Source organism: Agelaius phoeniceus, chromosome 16 (assembly GCF_051311805.1).
Source record: "Agelaius phoeniceus isolate bAgePho1 chromosome 16, bAgePho1.hap1, whole genome shotgun sequence".
NCBI lineage: Eukaryota > Metazoa > Chordata > Aves > Passeriformes > Icteridae > Agelaius > Agelaius phoeniceus.
In genome coordinates this window covers 15667545-15695442 of record NC_135280.1, presented here as the reverse complement: position 1 = coordinate 15695442, position 27898 = coordinate 15667545, and the positions used below count along the sequence as shown (strand labels likewise).

General features: G+C 52.5%; 1 protein-coding gene across 4 annotated transcripts; it reads left to right on the top strand.

The window, feature by feature from the left end:
- The first annotated feature begins 41 nt into the window (after positions 1 to 41).
- Positions 42 to 27898, top strand: TEDC2 (tubulin epsilon and delta complex 2). 4 transcript variants are annotated; one of them, XM_077186683.1, is made up of 10 exons: positions 42 to 197; positions 280 to 378; positions 560 to 615; positions 1039 to 1714; positions 3122 to 3175; positions 5018 to 5102; positions 5413 to 5521; positions 5754 to 5855; positions 6257 to 6468; positions 15084 to 15459. In XM_077186683.1, the coding sequence occupies exons 1-10, from the start codon at positions 172 to 174 to the stop codon at positions 15237 to 15239; spliced, it is 1575 nt and encodes a 524-aa protein (XP_077042798.1). In that variant the 5' UTR covers positions 42 to 171; the 3' UTR covers positions 15240 to 15459. The 4 variants fall into 4 exon arrangements, with proteins under 4 accessions (XP_077042798.1, XP_077042801.1, XP_077042800.1 ...); XM_077186686.1 differs by lacking the exon at positions 15084 to 15459 and adding an exon at positions 19782 to 27898 and having other exon boundaries at positions 43 to 197; XM_077186685.1 differs by lacking the exon at positions 15084 to 15459 and adding an exon at positions 15479 to 15767 and having other exon boundaries at positions 43 to 197.

Sequence of the window (27898 nt, the reverse complement as noted above, 5' to 3'; positions counted from 1 at the left end):
CCGGAGCCGCCCGGAACGCCTCAGCCCCGGGGCCGCTCTCGCCTCAGGCCCGGGGCCGCTCCCGCCTCCGGCGCACTCGGGCCCCGCCCCGGCTGCAGATCCTGGCCGGGCCGCGGGGAGCGCGGGGAGCGCGGGGCCGGCGGGAACAGCGGCGGGGCCGCGGCCGGTCCGATGCTGCCTGCGGGCCGCGGCCGGAGGTGAGGGGCAGGGGGCAGGGGGCCAGGGCCGGGTCGGGCCGGGCCGGGTCCCGCGGGGCGCTGACCGCGCTGGGCCTTGCAGGGCGGCGGCGGCGCTGAGGGCGGCGCTGGGCGAGGGCGCGGAGCGACGGCGGGAGCTGGAGCGGCGGGCGGCGCGGAGCCGGGCGCTGCTGGGGCGCTGGTGAGTGCGGCCCCCGCGTGTGTGGCGCCCTGTCCCGGGCCCCTCCGTCCCCGGGCGGCCCGCAGGGAGGAGGGCGGCCCGGGCGCTGGTCCCGCAGCCGTATCCGAGGCCCCGCGGGCCGGGGATGCTGGTCCCGTCCCGGGGCAGCGACGCCGGCTCCGTCGCTGTTTGTTCCCTCCAGGGATGATGAGGAAGAGGAGCGGCCACAGCCACAGTCAGGCTCCAGCACTGAGCATGGTGAGCGCTTCCCCCGGGCCGGTCCCCCCTCATGGCACACCGGCCCCGGGCCAGTTGGGGTATTAGGAGTTATTCCAATGCTCTGCATCCACTTAAATACCCCCTTAGCTTGGAGTCGTGTCTCGTTAGCCAAGGCCGGCAATAAAGTGACTGCGGGCCTGACCCATGTGTGGAAATGTCACTTGTAGAGGTTGGCTCGGGAGATGTGTCCTCCTGTGGATCACATCCATCCTGGGGCTTCAAAGCTTCTGGCAGTCCTACCTGCATCCTCTGTGCAGTGGCTGTTCCCACAGCTAAACAAATACCCCTGCACCGGTCATTAGGTTTTGTTTCCTTCTGTGCCACCTGGAAGAGCAAGTAAGTGAAGAGTCAAATAGAGAACATCCATGTTTGAGCCTTCTGACATGTTTTCTCTTCTTGCAGAAGACAGGCCTTCACCCAAGGAGCTAGAGGAGCTGGAACTGCTGAACAGGGCCTTAGAGAAGGCACTGAAGGTCAGGAAAAGCATCTTGGAAAATCCATTAGAGGCTCAGAGAGCTAGAGGACAGAAATGGGCAGGTGAGGCACATGCTCCCAAGAAAGCTGAAGAGCAGCAGGTGCCTGTACCTGTTGAGGATGTTCCTGAGTGCAGGAAGGTGAGAGCTGGAAGCAAAAAGCCTTTGTTGTTGAAGAAGCCCTCTCTATACCAGTTAAGAGCCCCTTACCGGACTGACCCAGATGTGAAGAAACTGCAAAGGAAAGTCCCAGCCAGATGTGTTTCTCAAGGCCCCAGGACAGCTGGGAAGATTTCCTCAAAAGGAGTGACTTCCAAACAAGGAAGGAGTCACAGGACAGCAGCTGGTGCCAGTGCCAGAGAAGTCAGTGCTGCAGCTGAACCCCAGGAGACACCTGGCTTGTCTGAATCTGCCCCAAATGAGCAGCAAAGCTTTTCTGGAGGAGATTCAGCTGCAGTAAAGAATTCCACAGTTGCTGGCAAGCAGTTACTTGATGCAGGGAAGAAAAGTTGTGGTTTCCTGGGAGAGTCCAGCAAAAAGGAGGACGCTGCAGGTGCATGGGGAAGGAGCACCTCACCAGGGACAGGCACCCTGCAGGAAAAGGGGTAAGTGTGGGAGGTGGGCACCTCTCCTGTTCTGCTCCATACTCACAGGCACATGTACAGATCCTGCTGGCTGTAGCTGCTCTGGGGGTCCCAGCCTGGATTCATCCTCCTCACGTCCCTCTGAAGAGGAAGGATCCTATACAGTTTAAAAGCCTTTATTGTGGTTAAGTAAGTGTTTTCATTTTAAGGGCTTATTGTTGGATGGCTGGGACTTTGAAAGCCTTTCAATTAAGACTTTTGATGTTTCATAGTCCCCTATGAGTGTTTTGGAAAGCTGTCTCTATAGAGCTTTCTTGAGCCTTAGCTTTCCTCTGAGTGTACTGTCTATTATAGCATATTGATTTTTTTATTTATTCTGTTTTTTACACAGTGACAATACATAATGCATGATTTTTCTCTCTCTCTCTCTCTCAAGCATGTGCCCAGTGCTCTTTGGAGTGATGGCATCTGGGTTTGATGCTGTCCCTGTTAACCTGTAACATACTGCCCATGTAACTACACAAATCAGGACTGACTAAAGTGCAGTTGTTTTAGGGGTTTGGTGCAGGAAGGATTATGAAGGGAATGTTACTGAGATTCTCTGTGGAAAAGTGGCAAAATAATACTTGGAAGATTGGCTTTGCCTTCATGCCAGTCTGTCTTGTTTAAGTAATTTCTTTCCTCTTTTGCTTTAACAGCACTGAAGTTCAATCTGCATCTGGAAAGGTTTGAGGAGTATTTCTCTCAGCCACCACAACCTAACTCTTGTGTTTGTGCAGGGAGGAAATGATCCCTTTTCACTGGCATTGGAAGGGCCCCAGGACACTTCAGTGACAGTTGCTGTAGGAACGGGGATCTGGATTCAAACATTTTCTTAAATTCCCCGCTGTGGCCTTGCATTCCTAGTCTGCATGTGACTAACAACTGCCAACCCTCCTGTTTTTGTAGGAACAATTTAGGGATTATTCTGCTTCAGGGTTAAGAATCATATTCCCAGTGGAAGCTGGACTGTCCCTTTCCTATTTCTCTGAGTGTGACACGGTGCTAAGCAAAGCTGCCTTGTGCAGCTGAGGCAGGGCAAGAGGCTATGGCAGACCAGTTTCCCTGCAGGTGTTGTCTCCATGTCTGTACTCTGCTGTGCCATGGCTTTGCTCCCAGCTGCCCCCCTGGATGAACCTCTGGTCCAGGATGCAGGAGCTCTCCCAGCTCAGCTCCATGATGCCTGTGGAGTCCAATGAGCAACCTAATCTTCCTTCCTTGAGGACAATCTGAAGACAGTTGGTGGATCCAATCTCCAGAGTTGCTGACATCTCCCATTGCAGCTAAATTAATTTCAGATTTTGACAAAGCACCATTTTCCCTGTTGGAAGACAAGGCTGAGTTAATTGCTTTCCAGCTGCCAAGATTGATCCTTGTCCTGTTTCACAGATGCCAGCTGAAGCTCCCCCTTCCCTACAGGAAAGTCTATTCCAGGAACTCCAGGTAAGACCAGTCTGACCAGTTCAGCCCAGAACTCCCCTGAGCTTCAGGGCTGTGAGAGGGGTCAGGTGTGGCTGTTCTGTGCCCGGGAGGCAGTGACCCCACAGGGCCTGAACTGGGAGCAGGAAGAGCTCTCGTACTGCAAGGCTGCTGCTGCTGAGGATGTGTTCTCCTGTTATTGTGGCCACTAGTGCTACTTTTGTTCTTTGAGTGCTAATTACTGTTAATCACTGAGTCATGAAGTTCCTGGAATGTTTTAATTGTGGGTTTGAGGGTGCAGCAGAAGCCTCTGCTGGTGGCACACACCTGTTGAAGGCAGGACACCCCGTGGGATGGGTGTCTGTATACACTATCCGATGAGAGTTTCCCAGACCATCCCTGGCCTGCCTTTGCAGCCTGGAAGCAGCACTCCTGTGTGTGTCTGAGGCTGGTTCCTGCTGCTGAACTCTTACACTAAGCCAGCTGCAGTGTTACTGCAGGGATGGTGCCAGAGGTTGGGGCTTGCATGCTCTAGTCCATTCTCCAGTCTTCTGGAAGGGTTTCCCACAATTCCTCTGATGCTCATTATGTGCTTTGTTCAGATATTAAGCATAAACCCTTTCTTAAATCTAACTATAGCCCCTTGTGCTGCCCTCAAGAATTCCTCCTCCTCTTGAAAACTGTCATTTATCAGGCACCAGTTTGTTAGTTGCCCTTCTGCAAGTTGTAAAGACTTTATACCCTTAATTTTCACTTTGAAATTGAGTCTTTTAGCATTCCAACCACTTTGGTGTAATTTTATACTCCTCACTATTGCTTTCAACTCAGTAACAGATTGAGAATAACCTTTGCACTAAAGATCTCTTGTAGAGGATTTGCATCTTGCCTGGGAACTTCTATTCTTTCCTGTGCCATTAACCTTGCCACTTCTTTGCATAACATATTTCTGAAATCTGCAGATTCTAACATGATTTAAAAGATCCATTAGGCTAGAGAGAAGACACATGCACACTCGAGTTAGTCAGGCACTGCAGAACTATTTTAAGCTTCCTCCTGATGGCTCTCACTTGCTGTGGCAGGTTTTGGGAGACAGTCCTTAAGGAAAGGATATCATGGGGACTGTGCATCCATGAGGATGTTGAACTCTGTGAGAGAGTTCAACAGTAGTGCTGTTATTTGTGCAGTGCTTTATCTAAAAAACTGGTGGACTCTGTTGTGAAGTCCCAGTCAGCTTCCTCCTGGTACTGCCCTTAAACCTCTGTCTTGCATCCCTGACATGCTGCTGTCATTCTCCTTGCCATAGATACCACTTTGTCGTCCCCCCCCCCCCCAAAGATTATTAAGAATCTTGAGGAAGTTTGGAATATGAAGTAGTTGGGTGAGAGTAGTTTGTCCTGTCTGCTGTTTTATTTGGTACACCTATACTAACAGAACCAATGTACAGAAATGCAAATGACTTACTCCCAAGAAAGGAAGGGAAGATTTGTTGTTTCCTCTGGGGTATAAAGACAGGCAGGACAATACAGCATCATGAGGGATGTGCCAGAAGTTCACATTCTGCTTATGGAAATGTGCTGTCTGTCTTCTGATCTTTCTCCTCAAAACAAGAGGAGAGAGTAACAGGTGCTTTGCAGTGTGTGATGCTTTCTGCAGGGTCTGATGCTTTCTGCAGGGTGTCCTTGTTGATCTGAGAGCAGCCGTGGGAATGAGTTGGGAATGGCTGGTAAATAACCTGTGAGAGAGAGGGGGAGGGAGACACTTGTAATTAAAGCACTGCTGTGCCACACTGGTGTGTCACAGCTCAGTGTGAGCACTGTCTGGTACAAAGGAGCATAACTTCCACCTCCTGCCCCTTTGGAATTTCAGGGCATGGGAGAGATGTCGCCTGTGCCAAACGAGTGCAGATGCAGCAGCTGCAAGGACCCGTTTTATGGAGAGAATCCAGACAACCGTATCCTTTCCTAGCAGGCACAGGGTGCAATTGCTCTGCAGTGAGCTCCAAGCTGGAGAGAGTTATGCCTCCAATAACAGCAGTTCCAGCTGGGTCTCTAGGCAGTGGGTTTTCTCACAGTACAGCTGTTGGGCACTTGCAAAACTTCTGATCCAGCCAAACGTGGCCACAAGGCAAGCATGCCCTACACAGCTGTGCTTGCTGTCCTCACCTTCCCCCTGCAGTGCCACTTCCCTCTGTCCTGATTGCAGCTGGCCTGGCCTGGGGCTCAGCATTCTGTGGAACCTTCCTTAAGCTGCTGCTGTTTGAGTTTTGCTCCCCGAAGCTGACCCCCAGTCCTGCAGAGATAGAGGAGGAATTAAGGGGCCTCCAGGATGTCCTCTTCCATCTGAGGAAGTATATGGAAGCTGAGCCTGCAGGTAAGGAGGGAAAAAGAGCAGTGGGAGGGCACAAGGTAGAATAAGGATGGTTTGGGCTCAGTTCCACGTGTTTTGTGTTCTTGGGATGTGCTGGACACGAGGGACAGCACATCCCAAGATATCCCAAGATATTCTCTGCCTGAAATGAAGGCTGGTGAACCCAAGGCCATTCTGGAAGCTGTTAGGGGAGGAAGGTTCCAGTGTTCACACTTTTTCTCTGCTTCTCTTGTAGATCCTCCCACTCTGCAAGGAGAGTATGAAAGCCTTCTGACCTTGGAGGGTTTGCAAAGCACAGTGTCCCAGTGCCTGCAGAAGCTGCAGCTGCTGCAAGAAGGTGAGACAGTCCCTGTGTGTGTGGCCAGGTGTGAGCGTGGCCCTTTGCCATCTGTGTGCAGGACACTGGACCAAGGTCATTTTGCTCCTGGTTATCTTTATGGTATTGGAGAACTTAATTCTCTGGTGGCAGACAAATCTGTGGTACCTGTGTGTCACCCCCTCTGTGTCCAGGAGAGACTTGGAGCTTTGAACTGCAGTTGCAGTTCAAGTGGGCTGGGGAGGGGACAATGCAGGCCACAGCTTAGGGTGCCCTGATTGTGCCATGTGTGAGGAGCTTACCCTGATTAATACAGTGTCTTTAGTCATCAGTTTCTGGGAACAGTAAGTAGATCATAAAGTATGCAAGTACAGATTTAACTGGTATGTTTTTGTCTCCTGCCCTTTCTTGTACCCTGGCAGCTCTGCAGTCCCAGCTGAGGCTGTGCCCAGACTGCCCTGGGGATGTGGGGAGCTGCTCTCCAGCCTGTGTCCCTGCCAGGGGACAGACATGTGACAGTGCAGACATGCTGGCTGTGCCTCTCCTCTGTTACTCCAGTCTCCAGGAGCTGAGGGACCTGTTTGCCTTGAAGCTGCAAGTGTCAATGCTGCACCAAGAGATTGCCTTACAAAAGGTGAGTCTGGAGAAGTGTCAGTGCTCCCAGTCCAGGGAAGGAAAAGGACAATTGTGGGGCAGCAGCTGTTGTACAAGGTGTTGATGGGCAGCAGCAGCATGGCAAGTTCCTCCAGTGATGTTTTTGTGTTTATGCCGTGTTCTCTTTGTTGGTGAATGGGACTTTTGTTGTTGTTGCTGTTGTTAGGGTCAGAGCAGAGGCTCTTACATGCCTGACCCTCTCCTGATAAGATTTTATTTATGTATTCTGAAAGAATTTGGCAGTGGAGGATGTTGTTGATAATGCCCCTTTTGTCAGGCCTTTACAGCCCTATTAGGGCACCCACTCCCTCATTCCCCCCTGTGTAACTTCCAGCTTCTGCTGTGCACCTGAGCTCCTCTGTTCTCTGTTCCTTTCCTTTTAAATCTCAAACCACTGTGCTGCTAATCTTGCTTTTACCATTCTGAGACTGTAAGAACAGGGTAGGAGGTGTCAGCTTCTTCAGCAGCCTGAGCAGAGAGTTTGCCACACAGGGATTACTTGTTCTTCTCAGCCAGCAGCAAAGGGCAGAGAAGATCTATGAAATCAAATCTCCTCCTCTGACCTATTCTTTGCCACTGACTTGAGTGATAGAGACTCTGGAAAAGTCTTTTTTTTGTAAGCCAGAGGCATTATTAATAACTGTCTGCAGCCCTGTGGCTGAAGACAGATTGCTACCTGACTTCAAATGGGATTTCAGCATTATAATCCTGAATTATGGATTATGAAGGGTTTGGGGTTCTTTTGTCTGCCCAAAATGAAATGGTGACCAAAGCCTGATTCCTGCTGCTCTGTTGGTTGACACAGTTTCTTCTGCACATGTACCCAAATAGATGCTTTGTGCCATGTGAGCCCTGAGAGTCTGAAGCAGCCCTGTGCAGAGTGTGCAGGATAAGGTGAAGTAAGTGGGCATGGAACAAGATAAATACCCCAGAAAAGGATGTGCCTGTTTCTGGGCACAGCCTGTCCACTGCCTTTCCATGGAGAAATGCCAAGTATCATAGAAATTCCTGGTAGCTCTTAGCCTGTCTTTGATGGTGAAGATCTGTTTCTTCTTAGGTGTCAGGAGCAGAGCAGGTGGATGGAAGTGGAGCAGTGCAGCACTCCTTCATGGGCCAGCTTTCCCCTTAGGTAGCTTTCATGTCTGTAGAAAGAGACTTCCCAGAGATGAGCAGCTGTGTCCTGCTCCCCATCCCTGCACAGAGACTTGTGTAGAACAGGAGAGGGAAGCCCCTGCAGATATCCTGTACTCTATTCTGTTTGGGTCTTCCTCTGTATCATCCAGCAGGGAACAATCATGGAATCACAGAATAACTTTGAGTTGGAAGAGACCCAGCTCCTGGCCCTGCATAGACAGCCCAAGAATCCCATCCTCTGCCTGAGAGCATTGTCCAAACACTCCTGGAGCTCTGGCAGCCTTTAGGGAGGTGGCTGACACATGCAGTTGTCCTCTCTCCTGAGCAGGCAGTGTGTAGCAGGCTGGGTTTTGGTGTGCAGGCTGCTCAGACTTCATAACCTCATGCCAGATGAAAAAAGAAAAAAATGAAAATCCCAGGCAAAATGTCTGTCTAAGCATTAATTCAAGAGTGGGGTACCAAAGACCAGCTTTTGTCCAGTGATTGAAGTGACCTGTGCTTGAGTTGTCAGTCAGTGAGTCCTAATCCCAGAGCTGCCCTGGGTTGTGTGACAGCATGGGCTGAGATCCCAGCATAGGCTTAACAGAGCAGCAGCCAGGCCAGGGAATGTTGGGCAGCCTGAGCAGTCCCTGTGGCCTCTTTGGGCTGGAGTTGCCACTCACACCTCTGGCATAACTGGGAGGTGATGTGAACAGTGCTGAGTGAGGGGTTGAACTTTACCCTTGGGTGAGTGAACACTTCACTGTGTGGCTGCAGAGCTCCTGAACCAGCACCAGCTGCAGTTTCTTGCAGGATGCTGATCTCATCCCAGTGCTGGGCCTTCCCTGCAGCAGGGCAGCAGCACTGCCACTTGACTCTGCTCTGAAAATGCTGGGTGGCTGCCGAGGGAGCTCATGAGCAGAAAATGAACCACTCTGCCTTTATTAAATATGACAAAAGAAAGTATCCATCAATCAATTAGCCTGTTATTAGTCATACTGCTCTGATTAGATTTCACTTGTTATGCAGCCACTACAAGGAGTTCTAGAGTGCTGCTGACTCTGGTGACAGTGTCTCCTTTGCTTCTGCCAGGTGATGATGGCAGAGCTGCTGCCTGTCCTGGAGGCCAGGCCATGGCAGGAGGGCTCTGCAGGGCTGTTCCGGGCCATCCACAGCCAGCTCTGTGAGGGGGGCCGGCGCTTCCCTGTGCTGGTGAGAGACGAGCTGCTGGACTGAGCTGGGGAGCCTCCTGCTAGACCTGCACACAGCCAAAGACAGCTCCAAGCAATAAATCTTTTCTATGAACTTCTTTACTCTGCTTGTTTATTCAGCTAAATTCCAGGGGGTTGTTTCCATTATGGGCTTTTTTTATTTTATTTTAACTTCCTTTTGTATCAGGAGGACTGGAGCCCCTCTGCTTAGGAGCCAGAGAGAGCTGGGGGTGCTCACCTGGAGAGGAGAAGGCTCCAGGGACACCTCAGAGCCCCTTGCAGGGCCTAAAGGGGCTCCAGGAGAGCTGGAGAGGGACTGGGGACAAGGCATGGAGGGACAGGACACAGGGAATGGCTCCCACTGCCAGAGGGCAGGGATGGATGGGATATTGGGAGGGAATTGTTCCCTGGCAGGGTGGGCAGGCCCTGGCATGGGCTGCCCCTGGATCCCTGGAAGTCCAACCAAGGCCGGGTTGGATGGGGCTTGGAGCACCCTGGGCTAGTGAAAGGTGTCTCTGCCCATGGCAGGGCCTGCAATGAGGTGAGTTTTAAGGTCCTTTCCAACCCAAACCAGTCTGTGTTTCTGTTGTTTTATATCACTTTCCTAACCTATTAACTGAGGTCTTGTGATGCCCCTTCAGGGCTTCAGAGACTGGTTTTGGCTTTTCTTCCAAGGCTGTCTCTACCAAGCTCAGGACACCAGGCTCAGGATGCAGACAGTGCAGCAGGGAGCAAAACGTGTTTATACTGATCAGCCACAGGACCATGGGTCACGGCCTTCCAGCACCCAGAAACCCCGAGAAGCCAAGCTGCTGCCCCGGTACCGTGTTCTCAGCTCTTGGGCACACGGGTCGTGCAGTATTGAGTGGTTTGAGTGCCGCAGGGAGCGAGCGGGGTTGGCGCTGCCGCCTGGCTGTGCCCGGCAGGTGGCGGGCGGGTCCCGCGGTCCCTGCTGGAGCCGGAGGCACCCGGGAATGTCCAGCCCGGCCCTGGAAAACTCAGGGCCTGCAGCCCTTCCCGCCTTATCACCGCAGGAAAAGGCCAGCTGCCGTTTCTCCTTTATGCTGGGCTTTTGCGTGTAATCCTCAAATTCCCTGGTGTTTCAGTGACAGGTAAAGCTTTGGAGTGAAGTGGAAAACCTCTGCTTGTGAGTACTTAAAATTCCATTAAGGAAGTGTACCACGGCCTAGTACAGTTTGACCCAGACCATATCTCAAAGCTGGACTCTGTTTGTTGTGTGTGTGTGTGTGTGTGTGTGTGTAATTTAGCCCTTAGCAGTGCAAAGTCATTCATTAGTTTTTCCTTATCTTTTTTCAAGGTCAGGTTGCTTCCTGGCTCTTCTGAATGTCTGGCTCTTTGTGACACTCAAAATTCAATAAAAATCATTCATATGATAGGTGAAAATCAGCATCTCTGACTTTCCCTTTGTATTTTTGTCACAGAATTCCAGAATGGGTCGGGTTGGAAGGGGCCTCATCCCACCCCCTGCTGTGGGCAGGACACCTTCCATGGGACCAGGGTGCTCCAAGTCCCATCCAGCCTGGCCTTGGACACTCCAAGGGAGCAGACACTGCCTCCTAAAATAGCATGGTCATACACATGAGCATGTCCATGTTTGAATGGGAGAGCTGACATTTGGTATTGTTAATTAGGGTGCTGTTATGGATAACTTGCATCTGCAAGCACTGCATGAGTCATGGAGCATCTGCTGCTGAGCACAGAGCAGGCCAGTGTAAATTGGCAGCAACTTCAGCAGCACAGCAAGGACTGCAGAGGTGGGAAAGGGCTGGGAAAAGGAGACAGCCCACAAGAGAGGGTTCACAGGGGTTGTTGCAAACTCAGAAGGAGGAGGCAAACCCTGTAGGGGTTGTGCAGAAGGGGTGCACAATGTCAGGTAGCTGGGTCGTTCTCTGCCTCTGTGTGCAGTGAGGTTTTCTTTCTCTTCCTACACCACATTTTAAAATTTCAGAAATGTGTAAGACTTTAAATAATTTGAATGACTCACTCTTTCAAACCAGTCTTGTGCTGTAGCAGAGATAAATTCAATAGCAGTTGAACTCAGGGGCTGGGGGGCTTTGTTATAGAATGTGCCATTGTTGTTGGAAGAAAGTACATCCAGCTGAGATGAGGAAACAAAGACTTAAGGTAGTGTGTGATGCCAGGGGATAGAATTACAGAAATACAGGAAATGAGCAGTATTTTTGGAAAGGGATAGATGATCCCAGTGTTGTGTAGACATGAGCTGAGAAAGCATAGTGAGGGCCAGGGAGAATTAGCAGCTCTTATTCCTTCTTTGTCCCTTGCAGTAGCATTTACAAGGTTTTTGGGTTTTCCCTACTTGAAGGATGGGATCCTGAGGAGGAGGCAAGGTTTTCTTTCCAGAATCTGTGACTTTAAGTATTTCCAACTGCTACAGTTTTTCTTTTTCCCTGGCTCTCTTCTCTCCTTCCCCTCTACAACTTCTCCACAGACTGTGTTTGTTTTGCAAATATGTTTGGCCAGTGGAGGGATAGCAGCAGTGCTGCTGTTAGTGCACACTACAAACAGCAGAGCTTCTTGGAGGGCATCACATGCACCAGTTGTCTTTGGTTAGCATTAGAGAATAATAGGATCACAAACTGATTTGGCTTGGAAGGGATCTTAAAAATCATTTAGTTCCACCCCTGCCATGGGCAGGGACACCTCCCCTATCCCAGGGTGCTCCAAACCCCATCCAGCTGGGCCTTGGGCACTCCCAGGGGTGCAGGGGTAGCCCCAGCTTCAGCTGTGCTCAGTTCTGAAGCTCTGCTGAGCCCCCAAGGGGTTCATCCTGCAGGTGTTACCAGATCTGCCACCGAGTGCTGCTGAAGCACGTGGAGAGACTCAGCAGTGGGGCTTTAGGGGTGCTCCCCATCTAAAGCAGGAATAAATTGAGTCTTGGTGAGGGGGATGACACAGCAGTGGTGTGGAGGAATGTCCTGCCTCTTCCAGCCCTTCTGAGGGGTCTGGCACATGTGAGTGGTGATAGAGCATGCCAGGCTGTGCCCTGCTGCTGTGACTGTCCTTGGCACCCTCTCACCCCTGGGAAAAGGGCAGGAGGAGCTCCCTGGGCCAGGAGCACACGTTAGGGTTGGGAGAGGCAAACCCTGCTGAGCTGTGTGAGGCATAAGGGAATTTCATCAAAGAGCAGTTTAAGATGGTAAATGTTGAAGTGGGAGGAAAACTCCCAGCCCCCTCTGAAGATGACAAATTTGCTGTTGATGTTCTTCCCTAAATGAGCTTTCTGTGAGCTCCAGAGAGCAGGTTACTTGATTAAAACTGTGTGTGAGTCAAACCTGAAGCATTAACAGCTGACTCAGCAAGTTGTTGTGCCAGTCTAGAGTTCTAGAAAGAGCACTGGTGCTGCAAAATGCTGGGACAGAGTTCTTGGATTTTAGGGGAGCCACTAGGGGGGAACTGTATGTCCACACACATTTCTTAGTTTTTATATTCTTTTACCCAAATCAGTCTCTCCCTAAGTTACAGAATTCAGTATGAGCTTGTGTTTTCCAGCTGAAGCTTTGCTGAGATACTTTGTCTGCTTCTGCTAGAGCTGAAAGGGGTTCCACAAGCATGCAGAGCCCACTGAGGATGCTGGGTGTGGGAGCTGCAGGATGCAGAGAGCTCCTCCAGACTGTCCCAGGGTGTCTAATTATCAGTACACTGTAAGCAGTGAGTGGGAAATGCTTTAATAGCCTTATGAATGCCAGGGGAAGGAGCCAACAGGGATTTTTTGTGGGCAGGCAGCCAGTTCATGGCTGTGCATTTCCAGTCCTGAGTCCTGCCACCATTGTGGAGTCACTAAGAGGCTGCAGCAGATGATGGATCTGACACCAGGGCTTGTCAGTTGTTATCTGTAAAACAGAGATTGATGTGATTCCACTTGCTCATGAGCTTGGTTTTGTATGTCTGTGCTCTCTGCAACAAGGCCTCTTGTTCTGGTGGGTTGTGGTTGATTTTTATAAGCATGTACACTGGGACTGGTGCAGATGACATCTGGTTTCACTGGCAGCTTCCTAGTCCTCCTTCACATACATTAATAACAACCTCACAAAAGAAAACCCCATGCTCAGTCTGACATGAAAACAATTCATTAAATGGGTATTAAAGTTCCTAACATTCACCACACAGATTGAGTACTATTTTTGTAACCACCACTCAGAAGAAAAGATCTATCATCTTGGTTTTAATTTGTGGAGAAAGAAGGGGCTTAGCATTTTAATAAAAAAATTCTATCTAAAAATAAATATGGCTATTTTAATAAAAAAATTTCTAATTAATCTGAGCTCAGTTAGACAGAAGAGGGCAGGAAGCAGCGTGCCCCATGTGCCAGGGAACAAAGAGCTCGGAATGGGACAGGGAAAAATTAAAAGGGAGTCTTGAACTTTCTCCTTTCACAAGGAGAAAGGTTACAGTAATGTGTTATTTAGGCACACAAATAAAGATGTTTGACTTATTTTTAGCCAGGAAAAGAAAGATAACCAGTGGACAATGAGTTTGGATAAGAAAAAATAACTAGAAGCAAGATGTGAGTCAGTGGAGGAGCCTGGCCTTGGCAAGAAGCCTGTTTGGAGTCTCCCAGATGTGCTCATGCTGCTGTTAGGTTTGTCCTCTGCCCTTACGTGTTGTAGAGGGAAACAATTGGTTTGTCTCACCTGAGGTGCAGCTTGAAAGAAAGACTCAAGGGAGGCCTAAGGTGCACGTGCAGCTCAGCAGGACCCCAGTGGGGGCTCCTTCCCTGGACAACGTTGGCTTGTGCATTTCCTTTCACTGCAGCTCTGTGGCACCTCAGCATCTCTCCCCTCTCTCAAAAGCAGTGTGCCACAGCTGTTGGTTCAGCTGGCACAGCCTGGAGCTCTGCAATTTGCAGTTATGTTCTCTGGGCATCTCTCCCTTGGGGTTCTGTTTTCCTGCTTCAGGCTCTGAAGCTCAGAACACACAGAGCAGTTTTCTCTTCAGGTGAAGGCTCTTAGAGGACATGTTAGCAGTAGATCTTGCTTTTGGGATTGTTGGGCAGCTGAGTGCTGCCATGCAAGGTGAGGGCATCTGCAGCTCTCACTGCCTCCAGGGTGGGAGTTTTGGGTACCAACCAGGCATAGGAACACAAAGGAGAGAGCACAGGAATCAGAGAATCATTTTAGTTGAAAAGATCTTTAAGAACTTCAAGTCAAAATGCTCCCCCACTGCCAAGACCACCACTAAACTATGTCTACACATCTTTTAAATCCCTCCAGGGATAGTGACTCAACAAAAAAAAAAAAACAAAAAACAAACCTTGAAAAACTTACTGAAACCCTAAATAGTTCTTTAATTATAATATTGTGCTGACTGTGTAATGGGATAGAATTCAAATAGTTGGATACTGGATGCAGGGATGAATCAGACAGTATTTTTTGTATTTAAGCAAGTTTGGGCTTATAAATTTAAACATAACCACATGTTTCTGTGACCATTCCATGCTCACTTTTAGGGTCATTAGGAAATTCAGTGTGTTTGCCAATATCTTTTAAACTATTTTCAGTCTTAACTACCTGGTATTGTCTCAGTTTTAAATGGTGTTTGTTGTGTTGTGCTGTTCTGGAGTCTTCTTGAGGCTGACAGAGCTCTCAGCAGAGATCCTGCTGTCCTTGCAAGAGCAAACTCACCAGATTTAAAGGAGTAGTTTGACTGAACAAAGCATTAGTGATTTGAATCATGTGTGATTCCATCTCCCTTCTCCCTACCAGCGGGAGCACCGCGGTCTCCATTCGTAGGGAGGAGTTGAGGGTCTTGCTTATGACAATGCAAACAGCATTATTTGGGCTTTGTGCTTTTAATTAGGTGGAGTTTTATTTGTTTTTTGGGGTTTTTTTCTTTTTAAGAAGTAATTACAGTAAAATAGCTTATTTGTATGTATTAGGTGCATTTCTTATCTGTGAGCCTTAAAACCAGTGTGCCTGGTGTATGAGTCACTCAGCTCCACTGGTGCCTGCCCAGCTCCCTGGGCAGCACTGGGAGTACCCACAGCTCCTTCTCCAAGGGCAGAAGAGGAGATCAGCAAAGCTGCTGGGGGCCTCTTCCCCCAGTTTGCAGCTTTTCCTGTCTCGGGATGCCAGCAGGTGCCCAGCACTGTGTGCTGAGTGCCCTCTGTGGCCCGAGCTGGGAGGGGCTGTGTGAGCTCAGCCCCAGTGCAGGGAAGGAGCATGGCTGTGGCAGGGGTGATGTGATGTAATGATCCTTTTCCATCTGCTCCCATCCATCTCTGAATCCACAGGAAAGCATCCTTCTGGTGAGACACGGGAATGTCTCATTTCCAGCCCCCTCCCTGGTTTGGAAGTTCCTCTGGAATGCTGTGGCTGGCGCTGGCCTCCCCCTGCTGATGGCCCAGAGGGGCTCCCCATGCAGTGTAAGAGCCACGGGCCCAAAATAGCTCAGAGATGTCACCCAGCAACTTGTCACTGTTGCCAAAGTCTTTGTTGGAGTGGATCAAGGTGACACTTGGCTGCTATTTTCAGCCCCACACTTCCTGATGGCTGTTGGTGCTTTATTCCCCTGCTTTGATTATTTATTTATTTCCCTTTTGCTGAATCATAGACCTGGAAAATACTTCTTAGGTCGCTGAGGATCCAAGAATGTGCCTCCTGATTTATTTTGTTGCCTGTTTTCCAGCTTTACTTGGCACGAGGCAGCTTAAAATGGACTCTGAGATGCCACCTGTGCTTCTTTAATGATGCTTTCCTGCTGTGTGAGTTTCTTCCCTGCTCTTTATCTTAAAATTAATGGAGTTGCTCAAATTTTAACACTGGCTTTGCCAGGGTTTTTTCCATAGTCAGCTGTGGTTGTTGGTGCCATATTCACCTGCTCTCATTTGTCTGCAGCTCTTCATTGCAGTCTAAGTTTATTTATGGTGTGGGACAGTTGTGCAATAAATTGTTATTTAGTATTTCCTACCCCTCAACCTATCATGTGGCTCTTGCATGAAGTGTGCCAGATTTTCATCATGGAAAGTGATCAGGCACTGGCACAGGCTATCCAGGGCCGTGCTGGAGTCACCATCCCCAGAGGGATTTAACAAATGTGTCAATGTGGCACCTGGGGACATGGTTTGGGGTGACCACAGTGGTGCTGGGTTCGTGGTTGGAACTGATGATCTTCCAACCTTCACAATTCCATGATTCTGTATTAGCCAAATAAAGGCAGAATTATTAATTTCTTCACAGAGCCAAAGGAAAAAACCCTTGTGAGGATTTCTAAGTTATTACAAACTGCTGGGATTCGTTGTTTTTTTCCACTTCCTCTGTGCAATAAGTCAATGCCTGTGGTCTGCTGGCATTTAATTTTTAACCAAGTGAGGGTCATTTCTTGAGAGCACAGTGTGAGAAGGCTTCAGGGCTGCCAGTTTCTGGATTTCTACAACCTAGACCCCAGTTTTGAGCTGCATGTCCCAAAACTGAGCAGTGAGGTGGGCACAGGTGAGTATTACTTCTTTGACTCATGCAGGGACATATGTGAATTGAGTAACAGCGATTTTCTTCAATTATCTTTGCCCACAGATGTTCCTGCCAGATATGTAGTTTTCTGTTCTTGTTTCCAGCCCCATTACCTTCTAGTTCTGGACAAAATAAGGCATAATTCCTTCATATACAAAACTCCCCTATGCAGTGGTTTAGCTCCAGGAAGGAGTGTGTCCACCCTGAGCACAGCAGGACCTGGAGCTGTAAGCAGAGCATGAGGGTGTCTGTGCATCCTGGCCCTGCCTTCTTTGCTGCAGCACTTCCATGTGCTCTCAGAATTCTTTTGGCTCTAACATCTGCTTTGAGCAGGTAGTGTCAGTGTCTCTGGTCCATAATTATGGACTGAAGGTGATGTCAGTGTCTCTGGTCACTCACATAATTATGGACCATTGGACTCCTTCCTCCTGCCACAGCACTGGGCAGTGCTAGAGAATGTGGATCTCCTCCTGCACCTTGCTTCTTCTGGGATTCCCTAGGGGTGCTCAGCATCATATTTGATTCTGGGCTTCCTTACTTTAAAATTGGAGACATTTAACTGTTTTAGAGGGATCCTGGCTTCCTCATCCTTTCTTTCCTCCTCATTCCCTTCTAGGAGTCTGGGTTTCTTGCTCAACCACCACCATTCTGTCACCCACCCAAGCCATTCACCTTCTCTGTTCTTTGCTGTTCCTCCTCAATGGGATTTCCTGGTGTTTCCTTCCCTCCTGCAGCTCTTGCCAGGCTTTGGAGCCTCTCCTGCAGCCAAGGGCACCAAGCCAGGCTCTGGGCAGGGTTCTGGCAGCAGGGAGAGCTCCTGTGCCCCATCCATCACCCGAGGGTCCCTGGGGGTGTCTGTGTGTGCAGGGAGTGTCATCCCTCTCTGCTCCTGCACAGTGACTCATCCAGCCCCAGCTGCTCTTTCATCTCCTGTGGGAAGAGGGAGGAGGATTCACAAGTCTCTATTTCTGCTGTGAAAATTACACCCTTAGGTTGGTTACAGGAGTGTGGAGGGAAGGAGTGGAGCACCCAGGCAGAGGAGCCTGTCAGCCCCACCAAGGGTGGGAGATTCAGTGCCCAGAAATACGGACTCAGACCATGCAGCCCATTGCACATTTGTGAGTTTATAGAAAACAACCATGAGATCAGAGAAAGTTGCCTGAATTTGGCCTCTGAATGAAGGTGGGAAAATTCATCCAGCTGCCTTCCACATGAGTGTGAGAAATTTCCTGGTGGTGACCCTGCCCCTGTGCAGGGTTGTCCTGGTCCTGCTTTTTCTTTCCAGCCAGGAGCAAAGCTAGCATGGCTCCCTGACATGCACTGGGCTCTCTGCAGATGATTTCTTTTAAAGCATCTGTGGAGTTGTAGAGGTCCTTGGTTGGACATTGCTGCCTCTGCTGCTTTGGAACATTCTCAGGTGAGCTGTGTCTGGGTGCCAGTGGGAGCACTTTGATGCAGGCACATCTCCTGCAGATGGGTTTGCTCCTGTGCTTTACCTCTGTGCAACTTCAAGCAGGGCAGGGTTGGTCCCAGGAGACACAGGGCTGCCACAGCAGGGTCACATCAGTACTGCTGAGTCAAATACTCAAAGCCCTCATGCATCAGAACTGAGACATGAAAATGGGTGTTTTTCTAACCAGCTGGGACTTGTTTTTCTCACCTATTGCTTTTTCAAGGCCAGTCACTGCTCTTCAGCACCACTTAAAAACAGGTACAGCTGTCAGCCCACAAATGCTGCTGGGTTTCGATGGAAGCCAAGAGTCCTTTTCAATCCTCTGAGTGCAGGCTGGAGGTGTGGGGATGCTGCAGGGGGTATGACCAGCACGGGGGACTGGAGCTGTGTTTAGGGGTGGTACCACATCACCAGTTTCCTGAGAAGTTTGGGAAGTGGCCCATTGCCAGCCTCATTCTTGGAGTATTTTCTTCCAGACCCCACTGTCAGCAGCAGCTGAATTATTTTAGCTGATATTTTCTTCAAGGGTTCAGCTCAGGGTTAATTTAAGCCTGAACATTTTCAAGTTCGACAAAGCTTCACAAAGCTGAAACTGGAGCTTGTGCTGGGCGGTATCAGCCTTCTGCCCTTGCTCAAAGGGCATTGACTCATGGAGTTCTGCTGCTCTTCCTCCCCTCTAATGAGCAATCAGGAGAGTAAATAACAAAACTCGGTTTGCAGAGCACCGTGTGCTGCATGTCTGCCTTAGCTGGAGTTATTTTCCCACTGCCATCTCTGTGCACAGCCAGAGCCCTGTGCCCAGGTCTCTGTGTCTGCAGCTGCCTGCCTCTGGGCATGCCATGGGAATTTTGGGAATTCAGCTGATACCTGATCAACTTCCACTTTTGTTATTTCCGAATGTTATTGAAGAAACTGGGAGCAAGAAGAGAAGCCAGGAGTCTTGCAGACCCAGTCCCTCTGTTTTGGTGCTCACAGGTTGCACACAGCTTCCCAGGCCAAACCTGAACAGGGGCAAAGTCTGATCCAAACCAGCTTTACTTTATTCCTTCCCAGAGTGGCATGACTTCCCTGGGGATGCTGTAGGTAAGAGCAGTGCCCATAAAAAAGGGAGGATAATACATCCCCTTTGCAGATTAATGCCCAAACCTTCCCTTTCCTGAGCCAGTCCCATCAGCTCCTCTGATTCTCCATCTCAGCTTCCACAGAGGCTCCCTCTCACTGCCCAGCTCTGCTGCTCCTGCAGTGTGAATTTTCTTCCTTGTTTTTGGCTTCCTCTCAGTTGATGCAGACACACAGCTGGTCCCCATCAGCTCAGGGGAAGCTCTGACCTGGGAAAGGCTCCAGGTCTTCAGGTTTGCTGCAATAGCTCATTCCTTTCCTCTCTCCTTCAGGAAAACCAATTAAAAGATAAAACAGTGCAGGAGAAGCCAGAGATGGGAACTGTTTGTGCCCTCTCCAGTCTTGGTGCCTCTCTGATCCACTCAATGTAAAGGCACAAAAAGCTTTTGCCCTCAAAAAAAAGTCTCTGGTGATGTTCAGAGCTGGGCAGGAGGATTTTGTACTGAACCTCCTGCAGGCTGTTTGTGTCTCCTTCCTCCCTGCCCAGGAGTCCTGGGTGGCATCACTGGGCTCTGCCACATTGTGCTCGTGTGTGGCTCTGTGCTGGAGCAGTTCTGAGCCAATATCACCTACCTGTGCTCAACACTGCTGCCTAAAAATGGTTAATCTTGATAGTCAGGATGTGGGCACTGCAGGGAAAGGAAGCAGTGCCTGGGGGTCCTGGTGGGTACGGTGCCAGCTCCCACAGCCCGGCCCGGCCCAGCTTCCTTCCCGGGAGAGCTTCCTGTGGCTCTGCCGATCCCCTCCTGCTCTCTGCTGCCTTTCGGCATCCTGCCACCCTGGACCTCACCCTGCTGCTGCCCTGCCTGCTCAGCAATTATCTCAAATCCCAAAGCTTCCCGCACCTCAGCTCCAGCCCCTTTCCTTCCAGGTCCCGTGATCGGTCGGTCACCCTCTCTATTCCCCGCAGTGTCACCCGCAGTGTCCCACCAGCACCACCAGTCCATGGCCACCAGTGAGGCCACCCCAGCCCTGGGCCAGGGAACAAAGATGGAGATGGTGACACCGGGAGAAAAAGAACTTGGAGGGAGGTGATGGTGTTGGCATTGCCCACGAGGAGGCACAGGGGCTCAGGGCAGCGGTCCCTGCCCGTCCCCTTGGGATCTGCGTGCCCTGCCCAGGGGCTGCAGCACTGCGGGCCTGGGGGCACCGGGCAGTCGGGACAGCGTCCCTGCCCCAGCGCTGCCTGGCCAGGGTCCGGGCTGGCGAAAACAGACGCAAGTTGGAAAAACACATGGCAAGAGCGATCCCAGGCGGGCTGCTCCCAGCCCGAAAGAGTTAACAGGCGGCGGGGCCGAGCCGGTCCTCCCACCACCATGAGATCACCGCAGCCAGCGCCAATCCCCGCTGCAATCCTCCTCCAGCCCTCGCTCGGTCTGGCAGCAAAGGAGCCGGGAGCCGAGGCTGCGAGTGAGAGCGGCGGCAGCCGAGACCCCGGCCCGAGAGCACCGAGAGCCCCCGGACAGAGCGAGCATGTAGGATCCGGAACCCTCCCTCCATCGCCCGCACAGCGACTCTCGCCCGTCCCAGACGCGCCTTGTGCTGCTCCTTCCTGTGTTTTCTTGCCAACATGATGGGCTGCAAGTCCAACTCACTCACTTGCCTGCAGGGAGGAAAACCGGGGCTGCCGCTGGCCACAGCCACCGATTCCACGGCCACACTCAACAAACTGGCCCTGGCCACGGGCGGGACCGAGAAATCCTGGTACCGCTGCATCTTCCCCTTCGGCATCGTCTCCGTGGTCATCGGCGTCGCAGCGACGTGCATCACCTTCACCATCAATGGCCCCCAAATGGACATCGCTAAGGTGGTCTCGGTGGCCACCTTGATCTTCGGGGTGGGGCTGCTGGTGGCCGCCTATGTGTGCTGGCGAGCCCGGCGGGAGCGGCAGCGCAAGCGGCAGCGCCAGGAGCCCGTCGCCCTGGAGCAGGGAGCCCTATGACCCGGGCTGGGGGCACAGGCTCAGCTCCACCCGGAGCCCCCTGCTCACACACCCCCGCTCCGCGAGCAGAGGGGTGACAGCACCGGCTTTGTCGCATCCGAGGAGGTCCGGACCCTGCCCGAGGTCAGCTTGCCGTCATTCTCCACCCCGCCCGCGCCAGCGTCCGGCCATCCCCGCTCCCGGCACGGGGTAGGGGCAGTCCAGCCACGCGAGAGGCTCCCTCCTGCCCGCCCGCCTGGCACCAGCATGGAAAGAGCCCGGAGAGTGGCCAAGGAGGCCGGAGAGTGGCCAAGGAGCAAGTCACCAGACAGGGACCCGCTGCCTGTCCCTGCCGTGCACCGCCGGGGATCCGCAGGGCGCTGCTCTGTGCCCGGGAAACCGAGGCAGCCCGGCAGCCCCTGCTGGGTGTTGGGAGAGTCCAGCATCACTTCTGTCCTCTTGCGGTTTTTCCCTGTGGCGAGGACCCGCGTGGCGCAGGACAGAAGGAGTTGAGAAGGAAATTGTGTGCGTGCGGGGAACAGCCGGAGAGCTGCGGGGCACGATGGGCGTGGGGGTGCGGGACGCAGCGAGCAGCGATGCGGGAGCAGGGCCGGCCTGGCAGGGAGCCCCGGGGACAGCGACGGCGACAAGGGCAGGTCGGGAGCTGAGCCTGCCGGGGGGAGCGGATCTTGGTAGCGGGAAACGGGGAATGGAGGGGCTCAGCCTCGAGCGGGCGGCTGCTCTTAGGGTTTGCTGTTCGTGGAGGAGGAACTCGGGCTCTTTCCGTGCCCTCGCAGGTGACCCAGCCCGGTGGTGCCCCGGGCTCCGTGTGCCAGGGATGCCCAGGGGTGCGGTGCTCGTGCTGTGAGCTCGCCGCAGCATCCCCCGGCTGTGGGAGTCTGACAGCAATGCTGTTGTGGAGAGGGAGCTGGAGGTTCATCCAAAAGGAGAAAATACACTTTTAAGACTTTTTTTTTTTTTTTTTAAAAGAAGTCCATGCTCCCATTCTTTGAATTTAGCTTTGAACTCATTACTCTAAAAAACAAGTGTGAGACCCGGGCACGGGGTTCCTCTGTGGCCGCTCCCGTGCCCGGCCGCGGGGGCTGCGGCACAGCGGGGCTGCTGCCCTGCCCCAGTGGCCCCGCAGCCTCAGGGCCTCCCGGCAGCAGCCCCGTTGCTCCAGCACCGCGGCCGTGCCAAGAACCGCCGAGAGCAGCCCCCGGCCGGCAGCCGGAGCCCCCCAGGCCCAGCAGAGCCCGGGAGCGGGGCCGAGAGAAGGAGCTGAGCTGAGCTGAGCCGGGGCAGAGCCGAGGAGTGCCCGGGGAGCCGGGGCTCCCGCGTGTGCCGTGCCACATGCAGCCCTCCCTGCCCGCAGCTCTCATCCCGATGGGCTTGTCTTCATCATTATATCGTGTTCCACAACCCCGGAGCTGCTGCTTGCCACAGCATGCATGGTCCAAGCCACTGCTCAGGAGAGTGGGATCCCGGGGTGCCAGGGCTTGGAGACCCAGTCCTACAAAGCCAGGCTCAAATACCCACAGAGTTTGGAAGGTTGGAGACACTTTTAGCCTCAGATCTGATCAAAGCTTTACTTTTTTTTGGGACAGTATCTCAGAGTCCTGCTCTGGGGATGAGTTTAGCAGACGTTGAGCCCAGGCTGTTCTTCCTAAGCCTGGTCATTGTTCTGAGGGGTTTAAATAGTTTGTGGTTTCAGCCTCCCAGGGTCAGCAAACCAGGGGTTTCCAGGCATGGGGGCTCAGTGGTGGGTGTGTGGTGTGAGGGATGCTCAGTGATAAGTTCACGTATTGAGGGTTTGAGGTGCCAGCTCAATTTTATTATTTTTTATTTCATTCTCCTTGCTACAATACTTCAGCAAACACATTTGTGGCTGCCTGCAAACCCCTCTGCTCTCATCTTGCCCATCACCACCACCAGGACCAGGAGTGCTGCTCCTCATCCTGCCCAGACTGATCTCACTTTTCAAGTGCTCAGCCCTTCTTCCCCCCATTCTGAAGCAAACCCATCTAAACAGGATGTTGGGATGGTTGTCCAGGTGCACCTGGAAGGCCTTGGAGCCAGCCCAAAATGTCTTGCGTCAGGCCCTGTTACATCTCACCCTTCTTTGCTCTTGAAATCCAGTTCTCCAGAGCCAAATCACCTCTCTCCCGTTCCCAGTGAGCTCCCTCAAGGTGGCTCTCAGCAGGATCTGGAGCAATGGAGCCCATCCCAGAGACAGCCTGGAGGAGCTGGAATGCCAGTCCTGCACAGGCCAATGTTTCATTTTGTTTTCTGTTAAAAGCTTTAAGGGATTCGAGTTCTGCCAAGAGAGGCACAGCCACAAGTACCCCTCCTGCTGCCTCTGGGAGTTTACTTTCATGGAGGGACTCTGGCAGTTCCCCCACAGGACTGCACTGCTTGGGAGCAAGTCCTGGGGAATTTCAGCCCCTTAAACAGCCCTGAGTGGGGGTTGTGGCTGCAAGAAGAGATGGCTGGGAAAGTTACACCTTGGTCACAAAGAACTTGGAAGAAAGATGAAAGGAGCCACGTAGTCAGTCTGCACTCGTAGAGCACCTGGGGATCCAGAATTTGCCACAAGCTGGAACCAGTGGTTCTGTGTTTGCTGGCAAACACTGCTACCATCACACCCTCCTCCTTCTCAAGTGGCATCTGGTGCCACTGGTGGCATTGCAGAAGTGTGGGAGCCACCTGGCCATAGCTGTTCCCTTCCCTGTGCAAGCTGGAGAGGCTCCAGAGGATACCCCACTGCAGCAGCCTCTCTGCCCATGCCACCTGGGCACCCCAGCCAGTGCCCACTGGCACCAGTGCCCAGCAGCCCCCTCTGCTCCAGGGGCCCCGGCATCACAGCAGAGCCAAAGGCCAGCAGTCCCGGCCCAGCACTGGTTTGGGGAAGGGGGCTCACAGGGATGCCCCTGGGTGTTGTCCAAACCCAGCAGCTGAGCTGGAGGCACAGGAGCTGTTGGTGCACAGATGGATCCACCTGCCTCAGAGCAGGAAGGTGCTCTGGGCTGCCTTACCACGGTCTGGGCTGAGAGAGAGGCTTCACCCTTGCCAGGAGAACCAAAGCAAAAATGAATAAACCTGTCAAGCTCACTCAAACACCAGTTTTCATCTGCTTTGCCTGGAGCTGCAGCCAGGCCCAGCTCTGCTGCCTCACTGCCCAGTGACCTGCACCCTCCAGAGGCCTCCGTGCCCCTGGCAGGAGTTCTTGAGGGAGGAAAGGTGGCTCAAAGGCTGTGCAAGGCACCTTCTTCCCAAAGTCATGCCTCGATGTAACCTGCACCAACAGCCCCCGACAGGGGCTGCTCTTCCAGTGCAGGGAGAACGTTCCCTAGCCCAGGGCCACTCCCCTCCAGGGACAGCCTCCCCAAGGCTCTCTGCACACACCAACCCATCCCAGCAATGCTTTCAGCTGCTGTGACAGCCCTGGGTGCTGTCTCTGACAGGTCCACCCCAATCCCCTTTCAACTCGAAACAGAATTCAAGGGAAAAATGCAAGTTTTGTGGCACCAGAGGGAGGGTTAAGAATTGTTGCTGCCAGATTGGGAACAGTTGCAAAAGGGAAACATAAAAATAAAAATATGCATCCCTAAAATAAACCTGACATTCATTTCTTATCTTGGCTGACACGTGGGGCTGCTCCCACTGCCTGGGTTTGGCTGCAGAGGGTGGAGCTCCCACAGAGCCCGGCTCTCCTCAGGATAGGGACCATGGGGATTCCCATTCCCACTCCTGTGTGCAGACTGAAGCCCTTCAGAAGAGCAGGGACAGAGGGACAGCTGGAGAGGGAGTGCTTTTCCTGGCAGCTTCAGGGCTACCAGCAGGGCTGATGGAAGAGTGGAGCCAGCACGTCACAGGGGGTGAGGTGCTGGTGGCAGAGCAGGTGCCTCTAGGACATTCCCTGCTCTGCCCTCCCTGCTCTCCCCCTGCCACGGCTGCTGTGGCAGGGGAGGAGCTGCCCAGGGGACAGGGTTTTGGGCTGGGGCATGCACCTGAGCTCACACACAGCTGCAGCTGTGCCCTGCTCCCTCCACAGGCCAGGGGAGGTGCTGGGGCCCAGCTGTGGCCAGTGGAGGAAGTGACCCAAGCCCTGCACAACTCTGTGTCTGTGCTGCACCTGGGCCCCCTAAAACACACACATCTCACCTTCCTACAGAAGCCTGTACAGCCTAAAAACCACATCTAGCTCTGCTGCTTTTCCAGGTGTCAGCTGGTAAAGAGGAGCAAAGAGGCCCAAGACAACTCACAGCATTAGTGCAGGTCTCCTTATCCAGCCCGGAGCAAGAAAGCTGGCACAGCCTGGGACATCCATCCCTACCAAAAAATCACCATTCCCTGTACTTCAAAAACACATTCATGTGCCCAGGGGGGTGTGGGAACAGCCAAGTCCAGCTACTTGCCTCCCCTCCAAAGCTGCCAGCAAAAGAATGAGTAACTCTGAGACAGCTGGGCTGAATTCCTGGCTAATCAACTAATTTATTTACTCCTCTGATAGTTATTTGTTGTGCAGGGACACAAATGGAAATTTTAACAGCTTTTTTCCCTATCTGTGCATGGAAAACTCTGTCTTCCCAAGGCAGGGACGAGGGACAGGATGCCAGGCACAGGGTGGGCATTGGAAGCAGACCTTTGGGAATGTGAAAATAACCAACAGACTGTCTTACCCAGAACTGCCTCCCAGGGGGTTGCTCTAATCTTGGTTTAGGAAGCTCCAAATGGACAATTACAGAATATTTTTCCAAAGAAATGCAGTTTCTGATGGTGTGTGTGCATGCAGGACTCACTGTCACAGAAACATCCCTGCAGCTGCCCTGTGTCCCTGCTGCAGGGCTGTCCCAGCAGCTCCATCTCCTCCTGGCAGCTCTGAACAGCTCTCAAAGCTGTCTCTCAAATGTGGCCATATCTCAAACTTGGAGTCCCCCCAGCAGACAGAGCTGCAGCATTTGGTGTGCTCAGCACCAAGTCAGGTCCCCAGCTCTGCTGCAGGGGTGGAGGGGACACCTGGAGCTGAGCGGGGACTGGAGCGAAGGTGAGGCCACTGCTCATCTCCAAGATGAGACCAGCAGGTCACACCTTCATCAGAGGTTCAGCTCCTCTCACCACTTCATGCCTGAGCCCTGGTTTGGGTTTAGATCATCTTCCCCTGGGGGTTTACATGGATTGAGGGCAGGAAGATTTGGGATGATTTTGCAAATTGTGTAGCATAAAATGTATCACAGAGAGATGGGGGTTCAGTGCAGCAGATACTGGTGGTGGTCAGAGGCCAAAGCTTGACAGGACACAGGGAATGGCTTCTCACTGTCAGGGCAGGGATGGATGGGATATTGGGAATTAGGAATTGCTCCCTGGCAGGGTGGGCAGGCCCTGGCACAGGGTGCCCAGAGCAGCTGGGGCTGCCCCTGGATCCCTGGCAGTGCCCAAGGCCAGGCTGGGCAGGGCTGGGAGCAGCCTGGGACAGTGGGAGGTGTCCCTGCCATGGCAGGGGTGGGAATGAGATGAGTTTAAGATCTCTTCCAAGCCAAACCATTCCATGAATCTCTGTGCCTGCATCTCTGCTCCCCTGGTTCACATTCCAAGTGTTGTGACCCAAAACTATCCCCAGGCTCTCATATGCTCCCACTGAAGTTTCTCAAGCACTGCTGATCCCTCCCAGAGCTCTGCTGGGGGCTGGCAACTCTCTCCCTGTGTCATCACATGCAGGCTCAGTTCAGAGACCACTGCAGAGCCCTGGAAAAGGCCAGCTGTGCTCCCAGCCCAGGGCATCTCCTGCATCACCCCAAAATTTATTAACCTTGTTTGTCACCGTGATATCAGAGCACATCTTAACTGAACAGCTTATCCTTGCAAAACATCATGGCACTATGTGACATCTTCAGTGGCCAGGAGTAAAGCTCTGGTGACACTGCATGGCAGGTGCCCCAAATGGGGAGTAGAAACAACGTGGGTTTACCACAAGGCTGAAAAGAAAACCTCTATACATGTTTTTGCTGGGGTTTGGAACAGTGTCTGGAGCCTCATCCATGGGCAGTCATCCTTGGTGCAAGCAGCTGCCTGAAGATCATGGAGTTCCAGAATGGTTTGGGTTGGAAGGGACCTTAAAACTCATCTCATTCCAACCCCTGCCTTGGGACACCTTCCATTCAAGATGCTCCTGCTGTGGAGAAAACCAGGAGATATTTTCTTCCCCAGCCAGAATGGAACTGAGGCACAGAAACCCTGGGATTTGGTCCCGTTTCCCACACGGAATTTTCCAAAGCTGAGGGCTGAGCTCAGCTCTCTGTGAGTGGAGCAGCCTGGGGAGGCTCAGCCAGGCCCCAGGTGCCCTGTCCAGGCAGGGTGGATGGCACTGTGCCCGTGCCCGAGCCGGGGCTGGCATCAGGCGGGGAGGGGCTCAGGGACACTGTGGCACTGTGGCACAGCACAGAGCCCACGGGGACAAACCTCTCTGTCCTTCAGCCCTGGCTGCCTCCCGGTGCGAGGAGCAGATGGGCTGGAGTGGCTGCTGTCACAGGCACGGCGGGGACAGGTGGCTCCTCCCAGGAGCCAGGCTGTGATCTTGCTGCCAGGGGAGGACAGGGACATGGCTGTGAAACCTCCCCACTTCCTCCTGGGAAGGGGCACTGGGATGCAGGGCCCACAGCCGAGCCACAGACTCCCTGTCCTGGGTTTGGATGGGACAGGGTTAATTTTCTTCCCAGAACTGGTCCAGGGCTGTGTTTTGGATTCAGGATGAGAACAGTGTTGATAACACACTGCTGGTTTGGTTGTTGCTGGGAAATGCTCTCCCTTAGTCAAGGACTTTTCCATTTCCCATGCTCTGCCCTCCAGGAGGTGACAAGGACTGGGAGGGGTCATGGCCAGGACAGAGGGATATTCCAGACCATGGAACATCATGCCCAGTATGGAAACTGGAAGGGTTGGCCAGGGGCCAGCTGCTGGGGATGGGCTGGGCATGGGTGGGGAACAACTGCCTCACTTGTCAGTCTTGGGCTTTATTCCTCTCTCCCTCCTTCTCACTGCATTATCCTCACTATTAGTACTTTTGTTATGTTTAATTTTGTTTTAATTATTAAACTGCTCTTAATCTA